The sequence below is a fragment of the Chrysemys picta genome, chromosome 3 (assembly GCF_011386835.1).
Source record: "Chrysemys picta bellii isolate R12L10 chromosome 3, ASM1138683v2, whole genome shotgun sequence".
NCBI classification, from domain to species: Eukaryota; Metazoa; Chordata; order Testudines; family Emydidae; genus Chrysemys; species Chrysemys picta.
Window position 1 is genome coordinate 102,539,094 of NC_088793.1, and position 15,010 is coordinate 102,554,103.

Below are 15,010 nucleotides of genomic sequence, written 5' to 3' on the forward strand. Positions count from 1 at the left end.
GAGTGATTATATTCTTGTTAGCCCTGTGTTAGCAGTGTTCTGACATAGTGTGACAGAAGGAGAACAACACTCATTGTATGCATGGTATATTCCAGCACTGGGATCAGAGAAATGTTCTGCACATTTGTGTGATGTGCTTCCTCCCACTGTGATACTGGCACTCTGCTAATATCATTGGATTGCTCCACCCCCTGTTTATGTAGTACATATCTCCATATATATCACCAGAAATCAACTTTGTTATCACTTGGCTATTCCAGCCCCTGCATCTCTACTGGAGGGACAGGGTTGACTGTAGCACTTAGCATCAATCTCAGATGCCATAGCTTTTTGTACAGAGGGCGAGGAATTTTATCCTGATTTTGGACGAACTGTCTGATTTTTTTTTTGTAGTTTTCCACAAACTATTTTTTTAAATTAACCAGTTGTAATTTTTTACATTTATGGGAAGATTTCCATTTTCCTTTCCTTAGTTTCATTTTCAGAAAAAAACAGCCTCTTATCAACACTAAGAAATTTTCCTTAAAAAGTTAAAATAAGACATTTTGTCCAAAAATATTATTTAAATTCCTTATTCCATGTGAATTACTGTGGCATAATAGTACTTGGGGCATGTAAAACTAGCACTAGGAGTTGATATTATCTCTATTGGAGAAACCCATTGAAATCAGTGTGAGTTGCACATAAGAATCTGAGAGTGGAATTTATCCTTAAATTAATAGCTCTTTACAACAAAGTAATTGACCCAAAGTATACTGACATCTGTAGTATGTTAGAGAGACAAAGTGGATGAGATAATATATTTTATTGGACCAGTAAAATATTCTATAGTATGTGACATATTTGAAACCTTGTAAAGGTTGTAGAGTAATTAAAAGATTGGAAAGTATTGAAGAGCTTAATGTCCTCAATGTTTTTTATAGATCATCTTAAGATATACTGTCAATGCTGATTTTCAGAACAAACCTACTCACTTAAGGGCTTATTTAAAGTACAGGACATGACTGATTTTTATTTTGGATCATAAATCTTATTTCCTGATTACATTACTGATTTTGTCTCCATTTCTGTTTTCAGCGTGTATTTGTTTGGGATTTGGATGAAACTATCATCGTTTTTCATTCGCTGCTTACAGGATCCTATGCGCAAAAATATGGCAAAGTATGTGACTCATTAATTCAACAGTAGTTTCAGACTATCGATACACTTGGCATTTTTACTGTGCTTTTCATTTTCAGTGTGCCTTACAAAACTTAATTAACATTCATATGCCCTGGTGAGGGAGGGAGGTGAATAGTATTAACTCCATTTTACAGACTGGGAATCTGAGGTACAGAAGTTGTGATTTACCCAAATGGAGCAGCCAAGGGGACAGATGAGGTGCCTACCCTTAGGTAAGATGTGAGGTCCAATACAGGTAGAATTGCTGAGGTAGGTGCTATAGCTGTAAGGAGGAGGCTTCATTGAGTGAGAGGTGCTGAAGTTTCTGGTGCAGCTTTGAAAAGCTGTTGCAAATGGGTACTAAATTTGGTGGGAAAGGGGAAATAACTGATAAATTTGGAAACAGGGCGGGGAAAGGGAATGAGTAAATTGGATGATGAAAAAGGAAATGGAACTGATGAATTTGCAGGGAAAGGAAAAATGTTAAGTCAGAGTAAACGGGTGGGGGGCAGACCTGTCTAACCTTCAGCTTTAGGGTGGAGGCTCTGGGTTTATGATGTACTCTCTGACACCTCAGCCTTCCTGGTGAGTCGCTGGTGTTCTTGGATGGCTGTTGGGTTGGGCAAAGCCGCTGGCTGACACACTCTCTGCTGCAAATCAGTTATTTCAATGTACACAACTACTCCCCTCTCTGCCACTGAGAAATCCAAAGGTTGCTGGAGAAGAAGCCAAGAACAGGGAGCAATGAGCAGCCAGCAGTGACAGGAGAGAGAGGGAGAAGCAACCCAGAAGTAGTAGCAACAGGAATTTCCTTACCTACTGAGCAAGGAACATTTTATACAGATTTTCTTCAGGGTTTTTGCTGCACTGACATTGGCAGGGCTGATGGCAGAATGAATGCTGATGATTTGGGTGGGGGTGGCAGCTTAGAAGATAGAGAAGTCCATGAATTTCAGGGTAGCATGGTTATGGGAAACAGGTGTGGGGCTGTGAGAAAGAGGGAGAGAGAAAAAGCGACAGGTGTGAAGCATGTTTCTGTTAAAAAAAAAAAAGAGGGAAGAGAGTTTGGCATTAATGCACATGCGGAGGTGTTTGCAGGCGTATGTGCATGAATATGTGTATTTGAAGACACAGGTAGTTGTTTCTCCTGGTGTTTATGAAAAGGGTAAGCTAGTAAATTTTTGTCTGTCATGGAAACTCATCAGCTCAGTTCTGGAATGCTAAAATAAGATTAGCTATTCGGCTCTGGTACGAATAACACTTGTTTTACACCTTCACAGTGCCAAATCAGTGCATGTTATACTGTTTTGCCACTTATATTACCGTACATCCTACACACTCTTCTAATGCTATTTTTACAAAAAATATAATTCTATTCACTTTGACAAAATTACTCCTTTTTTATACCTCTGTAAGTGAGAGAAGAATCAGACCAAACATGCAACTTACATCATTTATATCACCATTGAATGTGGAGTTGCTATACTTGACCCAATGATTCAGTTACTTGTAATTTTAATCCAAGTGTGCTTGCAGCCTTTTGGATGGTATAACTATTCTGATGCAATATTTTTCTCCATCACAGATATTAACAATTAAGAAATTATTTATCATTATAGGTGCAAAGCTTTTTAAATTGAAATATGTTACAGAGCTATCACTCCTTTCTGGATAACTTTGAAAAGTATTCTAGACAGAGATATCTTTTTGGTTTCCTTCTCTTGGGGTTTTTTTTTTCCTTCCTTCCTCCCCTCTCCCCCCCCATATCTGTAGGGACATTTAGATGAAAACAGCATCACTGCTTTGTAAAAACTCATCTGCTCTTGCAATTTATTCCCCATCGAAAGCCAGAATATGTGGTAATGACTATTTACAGCAACCAGTTGTGATATCAGATAGAGATTATGAATTTATTTCCATGGGTCCGGAGTAACTCAAGTGAAAGTGAAATTAATTGATTTATGCTACTGAGATTAGAATCAGGATCCAAGACTTCAAGTGACGATGACCCACGACAGAGGATTTCTTAAATAAAAAAGCTCCTGTTTTCATACTGCTAGACATAGTAAAATAAAAATCATAGGGATACAGAGTCATTCCCAGAGTAAATTAAGAAATGGCAGATATTTTCTTTTCTAGAGCAGTTATCTTCCTAGTATTATGGTAAACATATTTGGATGATGATGTATCATTGAGCCTCAAATATGTAGTAAATTCTTGTCTAATATTTTATATGTTACTTCATATATTCTTTTTTTATATGGAGGAAGGATGGTTCATTGGTTAGGGCACTAGACTGAGGCTTGGGAGACTGTGTTTCAAGTCCTTGCCCAAATCACTTAGCCTCTCTGTGCCTTAGATCACCATCTGTAAAATGGGGATAATCATCCCTACCTTGAAGTGGTGGTGTGAGGGTGAATACATTAAAGATAACGAGGCACTTGGATATTATGGTAATAGAGGCCATATAATTACCTAAAATCTAGTTATACTTCATTGTTTCAAAAAACATCTTGGGCATTGATCCTTTCTTGTGATTGTGCTCCTCCAGTGGCATAAAGTTGGTTTAAGGCCAGTTTAAACAGCCGGTGGTATAGAATTAAAGCACTGAGTCCTACACTTTCCCCTGTATTGTCTCCTAGTATTGAGGGCAGCACAGCTCCCAACCTGTGCCTTGATGTGTGGCTTTAAACTGTCAGAGTACTTTACCCTGTGTCCCCTGAGTCTCAACTCTTTTTGTAAATATGTTTTTACTGTATATTGTGTTGTCTTTTATTGTTTAATAAAACAAATTTTCTCCCAAAAGAGAAAATATAAGATAAAATGAGACAGAAGGACAAGGGTCTCTCAGTACGTTTTTCAAAGTTTTCTAGTGAGTGATTAGAATGGTGCTACTATAAATAGGGAGAGAGCATTTTATGGTGAACAGAGTGGTCAAATTGCATTTTCAAGGTGTGAAATTCTGGGATTATACTGGTACTTAGCTGGACCATTTTCCAGGGTTTCACCTTTGTTCTACTATTCTAACATTTATACAGGCACTCTGAATGTGCAGATGGATATATATATACACACCCTCAACTATTCCCCATCTAAACACATCTGCCATCTCTTGTTCTTCTCTTTGCCCTATTTCTTGCTGTGACCAGGAGGAAACAAAATATATATCTTTTAGGCCTTAGTGCTCTATTGTCATTATGGCTGTGCATGGAAGTAGAGAGCCAACTTAGCTCAGTGTCACCGTCAGACTGGCAAACTGTTTGTATGCAAGGTCAGTACAGAGCCATAGAGGGACCAGCAGATTAAAAATTCTTCTTTTAAATCTCACCCTCCTTCTCCACAGGCAGTAGCCTAAGGGAGAAGAGAACGGTGATCCTGATTTCATTTTGGACTTCTATATGGGACTGCAATCAGAAAATCATAGAAATCTAGAACTGTGGAAGGGGTCATCTAGCCCAGTCCCCTGAACTGAGGCAGGACTAAGTAGTATCTAGACTGTCCCTGACTGGTGTAATATAAATAATAGTAGTAGTAGTATTAACAAACTGTGACAGATTGAATGAAGATTTTTTTAACATTATGAGCAAGATTGTAAATGTCTCATTAAAATATATGGCAAATTGCTTCTTCATGGGAGGGAGCCAATTGAAAGACTAGCTTGCAGTTTTCCCTTGAAGCGAGAGAGGCTTTGCATGTTTGAGTTTGGTCAGTGCAGAGCTACAAGAGATCACTTAATTGTGACTTTTTAATTAATTGTCTGATTTTTTTTTATTGGACTTTCCAGAGTTAATTATTTTATGTTCTCTAAATATGTCTGTCTTTCAGCTTGTAAGGTAAGGTTACTTTGCTCATCTCATTTGTTGATGCTCTTCATGCACCATAAAATTAGTACACTTCTATTTTTAATTATTTACTGCAGTAGCAAATTATGATCATTGGTATCTGAGCTGTTCGGTTATGACCTGTGTGGCTGATGATGGTTTTTGCAGCTGAGCACCAGTTGGCACATATAGTTTTCTACAATGCTAAACTCTTAAATAAGGATTTGTTGATGTGACAGGACATGTGTTAGGAGACTGTCATCATCTGTTAAATTTTATGAAGTACATTCCTGTTCTCTTATTAACAATATGTATTCTTCTCTCTATTATGTCCCAGTGATTTCTCACTGTTTTGTAGCTGAATAAGCTATACTTAGTGTTAGCATTTCTAACGTGGTAAAATCATTTATTTCTTTAAAGTCAATCCAAAGGGCAAAGATGCTCCAAAAATACCATAAGTCAAAGTTCAGGCTGGTAAAAAAGAATGACTGCCTTTCATGGCACTGCAGAAGAAAAAGTCTTAGTTCTCCAAACTTGAACGTGTGTTACGGAGAATTCAGGATGATGTTTTAGACAGCCTTAAAAAAAAGTGCAAAATATGACAGTACAATTCAACAGATCAAACCCTACAGTATATTTTAAGAGAAAAGTCAAAATTCTACTCTATCGTGAAAGTGTATGGAACCTGCCAACTTTTTTATCAAGTAGATAAGCACTGTTACAATTTGAGTCATATGTAAGCTAGTGCCAAAATGTATTAGGCTTTTTTTGACAATTTTCTGATTTTTCTAATCCACCTACATCTTTTAGTTGTTTCCAGTTAATACCTCTTATTATTAATTATTATTATTATTTATTATTATTATTCAGTGTACAAGGGGCTCAGGGGATTGATTATTGCTGGGGCCCTACCAAATTCACAGTCTATTTTGGTCAATTTCACAGTCTTGGGATTTTTTAAATAATCAGTCTCACTGTTTCAGATGTTTACATCTGAAGTTTCATGGTATTGTAACCGTGGGGGTCCTGACCCAAAAGGGGTCATGGGATTGCACCCTTACGTTTGCACTGCTGCTGGCGGGCGGCGCTGCCTTCAGAGCTGGGTGGCCAGAGAGCAGTGAAGTCGCAGGATATGGGGAGGTTGTTACTTGGGTTAGGAGGCAGGGCCAACCTTACAGCTGGGCGACTGCCCAGGGCCCCATGGTCAGGTGGGTGCCGTGGTTCCCTCCCCACCCCAAGGCCCCTTTAACACCTGAATGCTGGGCCCGGAGCCAGGGAAGGGCAAAGCTGAGGATGTCCCAGCTGGGGGCTCCTACCACAGCAGGTAACCATTGCATTAGTCCCTGCCGAGCTGGGGAGGGACATGACTTCCTGCAGGGACCACTCCCAGGGCCAGGTCAGATCCACCTCTAGGAACCTCCCCTGGCTGCAGGAAGCTCTGTGGGTGTGCTGCCTTCAGAGCTTCCTGCAGGTGTGGGAGGTTCCCAGAGGTGGGTCCCAGCCCAGCTGGGACAAGCAGCTGGAGCCCGGCACATGGTAGGAGCCCCCCTCCCCTACAATAGCCAGATTTTATGGGGGCAATCAGATTTCACAGTCCGTAATGCATTTTTCACAGCCGTGAATTTGGTTGGGCCCTAGTGTTAACTGGTTCAAATTTGGCCAGCCTTGTTTGTGATTGAAACATGGCAGCTGTTTTGATGGCATATGATAACAAGTTGGTGGTATCTCACAGGACAAATGCTCACACCACAAAAAATCACCACCGTATTAACACTTCATGATCACCCTTTGATGACAGTCTCTGAAGAGAGCCCAAAAATAGAGACTGGCCCATGAAGACCACGCTATCCTCTCGCGCTTGTGATTGTCGCTCCAGGTCAGAGTTGAGTTACATTAGCTAGGAGGTACTTGTTACTACCCATGCTATACCATCTCCCAGCTGCCACCGTTCACCAGCACTAGTATACTTTAAAAAAAAAATAATTCAGCTGCATTGATTGTTTCCTGTATTTCGATCAGATGACTCAGGACCTCTCATTTTGCTCTTAAATTCTCTTGTTGTCAACCCCCTACTTTCATCCCAGGAGTGATAGATAGGAACTCACTGTGCAGTCCATCAACAGCGCGCACTCTTCCTCTTCTCCAGCCTCCATAACACCCTCCCAGAATGAGTCTCCCCAAAGAGAGAGAGTTGGACTTAAACCTGAGGCTCCCACCTGACACTAGAAGTGCCATTAGGCCAGCAACATTAACATTTAACTCTAACATTTCCACTTGTGAGGCAAAGTTTTTCCAAGGGACAGTGCTATTCCTATTAAGTTCAGCAATATGCCCTTTTATAGGTGTATTCTCCCACCATTGTTCAAGTTTTTTATGTTGATTTATACAGAACTAGAGACAATAATATAAAAAGCTTGTTTTCATTGTATTTGAATACAATAAGTAAAAGGATTCTGTGAGCATTTCTTGCCACCACCTGCTCTTCCTGGTGGTATTGAACAATATGCTGCCACTAATGAAACTATGAAGTTAGGACTTTATCTGGGACCCTATCATGATTCTCTCCTCCTCAAAACATAAATATTGGTTCTGCTGAGATATTTTTACTTAGTCTCCTAGGAGGCATTCCAGTGATGGCTCAATCTAGCATAGAAGTCCAGACACTCTGGCTCCAATTTATACCCTCTACTAACGTAACTAAAAGCACTGGTATTTTTGCTATAGAGAAGAGCTGTCGCTGATCCAGACTCCATTGAATACTAGTAATATCTGGCTACAGAGCATGCCTGTAAAGGCCAAAGGGCTGCTGCTGTTGTTTTTTTAATTCATCTATTATTTTTTTATATGTGGAGTAACGCAGCCTATATTAGCAAAAGTTCAGTCTGCCTCATTACATTTATTTTATATCTACGTTATGTATAACTACGGTGGGTGTCTTTTTGCTTCTTCCCTCCTTAAATTTCTTGCTTTCTTTTCCATATTTTTCTCTTGTCCTGTTTTAGTTTGTATTCTAGCAGCTAAGTCTGTGTCCTCAGAAACAAGTTAAGTGAACATTAGGCTATTCCTCCACATTTTGAAATTCTGGTTAAGCTGACCAAAGTACGCGAGAGTGCTTCTTACCCCTTCCTTCCTCCCGTTTGTGTGGGAAGTACTGGAATTTGGACTCTGTTTGTTAAAAAGTTGCATTATGGAATTTGGCAAATTTGCTTAAGGAGGCCAGGTTTTCTCCTCAAGAACTCAGTAAATCTACCTTGACAGAATTGTATTATTCTGAGATCAAAAACTGAATATGTGAGAAGCTGAAATGAAGTATCTTAATTTTGTTTTTACTTTTTATTATATATACCAAAATGCTACATATTGTTTTATGCAGTGGGGTGTAGCCATGTCGGTCCCAGGAAAGTAGAGAGTGGGTTATAGATTGTTGTAATAAGCCATACATTTGATGTCTGTATTCAGTCCATGATTTTTTAGTGTCTAGCAATGTTATGAATTTAAGATCCCAGGCTTGTCCTTTGAAAGCATTGTGCAGGTTTCTTTTGAGGATGAGGACTGAGAGGTCAGAAATAGAGTGATCACTTTGTGAAAAGTGTTCACCTACAAATGATAGAATGTTTTTGTATGTTATTTTCCAGTTTGAGTTCATTTGAGAGCATAGTTATTTTCTGGTTTCACCCACATAGTTGCTATTGGGGCATTTAGGTCATTGGATGAGTTACACCACAAGTTGTGACAGGCATGTGTCTCATTTATATCTTTCAATTACAGTAAAATATAACTGGAATATTGTCTTAAAACCAACTGGATCATGATGCAGTCATTTGCAATCTATTTCCACAATTAAGTCCAGTTCCACGTAGAAAGGAGAAAAAGAGTGAAAAGGGCTAAGACCCTCAGCTTGCAAGCAATGTTCCTAACTTTACATGCATGAGTAGGCCCATTGACAGACTACATATGTGAGTAAAATTATGCATGGGCATAAACATCTGCAGGATTGGGGTCAATCAGCATACTGCAGAAATAAGAGTTGTGAATTTCATATTTAAGGGGGAAAATTCTCTTAACATTCACTGAGAAGTATTTCAAGTGGTTAGAGAAGAAAACTAGATGTTTGTTTCATGCATCTAGCCAGTTTGTTCGTTTCTAAAATTACTGGTCTATTTCATGATAATGGTTAACATCCAGTGGTTTATTCCTTGAAGGCAGTGTGGCCTAGTGAGGAAGACACAGATCTATCATTTCTCAGCTCAGGATTCTGTCCCTAGCTCTCCTACAAACATCTCATGTAACCTTTGGCAAATGACTCAACCCATGTTTCTCTGTCCCCTCCTCTGGAAAATATATTCCTGCACTTTTCACCCAAGTACTCTTAATGCCAAATGGGCATTTTAGTGAAGAATTTAGGAAGAAGCCATTTTACAAGGTCCTGGAGTTTCCTTTTCTTTTAGAAAAATAGGTTGGACCAGTTCAGAAGTCCACATGAAAATACTGAAGTTGAATAGTGAAGCTGACAGAGAATTGGGTCTCATTTCTAACTAATGACAGTTTCTTAAACACTTCACTCTTCTTGCCCTTGAAATCTGCTTCTTGCCTGGGCCAGTGCCAAAATATGTCTGTTTCAAATTTTGCCATTCTGTTTTAAGTGCGTCAGAGCAGGAACCAGTTTTTACTCTTTGTTTGCAAAGTGCCTACCACAATGGTGGCCTGGTCCTGATTGGCAAAATCTTTGTTCATAACAGAAATAAATGATGATTTGTGGTTTAGCGTGATTCTGCTGACAGAGGGATACAAAATGTTGAAATTGCTGTCTTTAGAAATAATGTAAGTCTTTTAACCTCAAAGTACTTAATTTACTAAAAGATTTCAGAAACCTCTGTAGCTGTCAGCGAGTGAAATGTGACATTTTTTCTCTTTTTTTAATTACAAGAGGATCATATCAGCCTTATAATGGGAGTGTGGTGGCAGCCTAAACTATGGAGAGTCTAACTCCTGACTATAATAAACCCAAACAGCTGCAGACCTTGTCCAGCAGCAGGCCTTTACAACTTGAATTAAAATAAGAACTCTGTTAGCTGTGAGTTACAGAAAGACCTTTTCTGTGTTTTCCCAGTACTGTGGGTCTCCCAATCAGTAGTGCCACGGAGTACATGAGATTGTCTAAGAGCCTACAGTGAAAGGGGACCAGAGATCAGCATTTGTTGGGAGCATGAATTACAAATATAGAGGGAGAGTTTGTAATTTGGTCAGGTGAGTGCCTGCAATGAAAGGAGGATAGATAATGGGGTTGTGTGGGAGCAAGGACAGGTGTTCAGTTGGAGTAGTAGTTGTGAATTGAGCCAGGAAATGTTTTTGGAGTAGCAGAAGGTGTGGGAAGAGAACTGGTATTGGAAAGATGCATAGGTGGGATGGAGGCTATTTCTCTAAAGTGAACTTGTTTGGGGGATGGGTGAAGATTCAGACTGTTTGTTTTCTCATAAAGCATAGATATTAGAAGTCGAAAAGACCTTTTAAGTCATCTCTCCCTTGTACCATATGGCATTATTCCATACAATACAATATCTAGTGAGTTTTTTCTAGTCCAGTTTTACATGTCCTCACTGAAGAGGCTTCTGACACTTAATGTAAGAGACTATTATGGGGCCAAATGTTGAGAAGATTTTTCATATTCAAAATGAAGTATTATGGTGTAATGGATGATGTTGCAGACTGGATGTCACAGGATGTTTTCTCTGTTCCTGGCTATGTCACTGACTCACTGTGAATGTGGACAAGTCACTTAACTTCTCTGTGCCTTAGTTTCTCTGTCTGTAAAAAGGGAATAAAGATATGACCACACCTTTATAAAATGCTTTCGGGTCCTTGGATGAAAAATGTAAACTATTCTTATTAAAATAAATATTCTCTTTCCTAAATTCATCTTATGAAATCTAATGAGCAGTTCCCCTCCTTGGTACAGGTGTAAATTATTTAGTTAGACTTTAATATTTCACCTTCTGCAAATATGTAAATAGTTGTTTCTCCACAGCCATAGGTTAGCCAATCTATCAATATTTAGCTTTTTTAGGCTATCAAAAAATAATCCTTTCAGCACCCCAAGCATTTTGCTGTTAGTTTGTGAACTCCCTTCAACACATCAATCCCTAATCGAAACTTTTATGGTAAAAAAGGTTCATACCCAGAGAATTTTAGAGAAATCACTGCAAAATGTTGGCATACAGCAACTTTTGACTAACTGCTACCTGAATGAATTGTAATTAAATATCTAACCTAATTTTTCATTTTCTAAGGATCCACCAATGGCAGTGACCCTGGGCCTGCGAATGGAAGAAATGATTTTTAATCTTGCTGATACACATTTATTTTTTAATGATTTGGAGGTAAGAATCTACAGTCTGTAACATTAACTGTTTCATCCCAGAACATGACACTAAAGGTTTGCTACCTATTAGTATTTCTCACATATAGCAATACGGACATTACTCTGGGGTTGGTCCTACTCACTGGACAGTCACAGGCAGTCATACTGCAATCATTTCGACAGCATCAGGGTACTTACTTGAAGAGTGGGGACATCCTCAATATGTCACCTCTGTCCCCTGCAACAGTTCTTTGCGCTGTAGCTGTTTGTGTTTAAGTCTGCAGATTTTGCTCTGTCTGCAATGTTCTCCTGAGAAGGGATCCATTTGCCTCCCACCTCTTCCTTCTCAGCTCAAGTTGTCCCCTTTTGCCTCTAAAATACTTTGTCTGAACAGAAGAGTTTGAAGTCTTCTGCTTGAACTCCTCCTTTGTTGCCTGCCTCTTAGCTTTCCCATGTTCTCAGGGTAAAAAGAGCACCCTTCCTTTTCAAAGGAAGGAGAGTTCTCATTATTCTTCTCAAAAACTCTCATCAGCGAGTTTTGATAATAATAATAATAACAACAACAGACTTTGTCATGAACAGACAGACAATTTGGACATAATCATCATTCATGTATCTAAAAAAAAATAGAAATTGAGAACAAACCCTAATGTGCCTCCAGATCTCCAATTTCAAAACCTTACCCTTAAAATAAGCAAACTCAGGTGCAAATTTTCTTTCCCCATTCTCAACTCTCTGAAGAGCATTGTGGGTTTAGGGTTGAAGACTCCAGACAAGAAAGGCACATCAGTAAAATACCCCACAGTTGTACATAGTATAAAAAGAAAAAATCTCTACATCAGTTTCATTATTAAAATATTCTATTTCCTTCCCCTCAGCCAATACAACAGATAGACTTTGCTAAACCCTGTTCAGAAGCTTTTGGATTCCCTTCAGATTTATTTTTGGTCTAAAAGAAAACTGGGAGTTTTCAGACTGTCCTTTACCATTTTTTGTATGTCATCTGTTTAGTCAGACAAGCTATAATGAGGATAATGAACCTCAGTCTCCTAATTCAGGTCTCTCTCAAGGAGGTCCAAATCCTTATTCGCCCATCCATTTCGAATTCTTCCACTTATGAGTTGGCCTTCAACATGTTTAATTCATAGCCCTTAACCCTGCATGTATTCTCCCCACAAAACATGGTCAACAGATCAAAGTATCTGCACCTGGAGGCAAGTGCCCATCTCATGCTTTTCATTTGGTTGGCTCTCCACTTCCCAGTCTCTTTGTGCCATGCACAGACATGGTTCAGCGAATCATCACCTAGTCCAAGTGTGCTTCCTCATGGTCTGAGATCACAAGGAAGTGTCGATACAATCAGTCACGCTATTACTCAAGTCATGCTCTCCTCCCTCTGATTATAGCTGGCAGACCACTGGAAATCACTGACCTGTTAGGGTCACCACAGATCCCCTGCCAGAGTATCAACTATTTCATAAGCAGGACCATCAGCAATACTGTTTAAGCATTATGCTCCACTCGTGGAGTCTAGTTCTGTTATGAATTGTGACAACCTGCCTATTTTTCTGAATAGGCAGACAAGACTTTTCAGATCCACTTCTAATTTGGATCAGAGTACCTTCCCCAGGTAGACATTTTTACCACCTGTTGCAATCAAAATTGACAAGGTTTTGCTTCAAATTCTGGGAGAAAGGAACCTGATGGATGGAAGTATTTTCCTTCCATTGGGGTGGGGGGCTCTCCTAGTAGGCACTTCCCTCTGTTCCACAGCCAATAGGGAAATCAAGAAGTACCAAGCTGCTGTTGTCTTCATTGCCCTTCGCAGACCTCATTGTCTCTGGTTCTTCCAAAGTCACAAAATAAGTGTCCCAAGCTCAGATCATTCCCCTTACCTTCAACCTTTTTTCCCCAAGACCTGTCCTTCACCTGAGCTTTACCTCCCTTCTACAGCAGTATGACATCTGAGAACTGAAACCCTGGCTGTCCCTCAGCCAGTGCGTGTTTTATTGCAGTCTAAGTGAGATATCACTTGACCATGCAAAAGCATTTGGTGAATATTCTCTTTCTGGTGCCCCACAGCAAGGGATAGATTCTAAATCAATTTTGCAAAGCATTGCTTAGTTTTCCTTGTAATGAACCTTTGCCCTGGTATGCTCACATTTCAAGTGGCAGCCGTAAGAACCCTAAGTTCCTCATTAGCATGTGCCCAGGTTTTCTACAACCTTGTGCTGAGTTCAAGGCACCAGTAAGCTCCCTCTTCCAAAGTGGAACTTCTTCTTGATCTGTATTGGCTTTGTTGTTTTCTCTTTGAGCCATTTGCTGAAGCTTCACTTTGTTTTCATTCTCACTATATACTAAGTTATCTTCTTTGTAGATATCATGTCAGTTTATAGGTTTAGCAAACAGGGCAATTTCCATGCAGGAACACCAACTCCTGTTTTTTCCTGATATGATTCTTTTAACACCTTGCCCTAAAAGTTATTCTCAAGCTCCTTTTGGAGTCTGGCCTGAATCAAAACGTTTTCCCATTTTAGATAGCTTGCAAAGTTTCTTTTGGGATGTAGATGAAGCTTTTTGTCCAAGAATCTAGCATTCCAATGAGATTAGTTTAAGCCAAATTTCTTGAATGTCTGTACACAATTAAGTATTTTTTAGCCTCAACGCTATTGCAGAACCAACTATTTGAATCACAAGGTAGGGTCAAAAAAAGTTTCCAAGACCTCTGTGTTTTGAAATATATCAGAAGGCCAACAGGACTCTCCGCCTTTCCTGAAGTCACAACTCCGGAAAATCAGTAGCCACCTCAGAGTTAGTAAGGGTCCGGACAACATACGCAAACATCTACAGGATGGCCTCTTAGGGATCCCTTTACTTATAAAGGGAATCTCTCAGCTCACTAAGATTTTTAATAGTGCTCCTTGATTAGGTAATTTAGATCTTCACAATGATTGACCAATCTGCTGTTCCTCCTTTCTAAAAGCTCTACTGGGTTCTGTTTTATTTTTTTATTCTCTCCCCACCCTTTCTTTTCCCCTTCCCTCTGGAGTACAGTTGTGGTTCGATACATTGGGTTAAGCAGGATGTTCTAAAATCAGTCACTCTTGGTTTTGCCCAGTCTCCTTTAGTCATTCCTTCCACAAGCTCTGCTGTCCAACATCTCTGACTCTCAACATGCTTTGTGTCCTAGGTTTTATGCCCTGGGCAGCATTGGCCAAGAAGAGTACATCTGTCTCAGATGGGGAGACATTCTCAGATAAAACTGGGTTCTGAGTTGTTGATGGTCTTAAACATCAAGACCAAGGCCTTCAATTGGCATTGGAGGTAATGAAATGAGACAGGGGAGGGGCAGAGCACCAGTTCTCACATCAGCCACCATGTTATGCATGAGCTAGAGCCTCTTTATTCCTGTCATCTTCTTCCCCAAATATAGCTCATGACAGTAATACAGTCTGGAGGTGACCAATGTGTGGATTAAGTGCCCATCTACTTGCGATGCTACCTTTAGTCACAAGGTCCTCCAAGATGTTCTCTTCTTAATCCTTTTTATCCTTTTCCCTCTCGTTTGATGTAGCCACTACTTGCCAACTGCTAGTAATAACATCCAGATTACTGGATATTACCACCTGCAAAACCTGCCCCCTATTTGTCGGCTTGTAATTTCCAGAAG

The 15,010-nt window shown here is 39.7% G+C and overlaps 1 protein-coding gene across 32 annotated transcripts in view; it reads left to right on the forward strand.

Moving 5' to 3' along the window:
- Window positions 1–15,010, forward strand: part of EYA4 (EYA transcriptional coactivator and phosphatase 4) — a 228,788-nt gene that overhangs the window by 196,185 nt on the left and 17,593 nt on the right. For all 32 annotated transcript variants that reach the window (XR_010599667.1, XR_010599666.1, XR_010599668.1 and 29 more), the window contains 2 exons: window positions 1,078–1,161; window positions 11,270–11,359. Coding sequence is in view for 29 of the 32 variants with exons in the window: in XM_024113356.3 (XP_023969124.1) it covers window positions 1,078–1,161; window positions 11,270–11,359 (174 nt within the window). In the remaining 3 variants the exon portion in view is untranslated. The remainder of the gene's footprint in view (window positions 1–1,077; window positions 1,162–11,269; window positions 11,360–15,010) is intronic.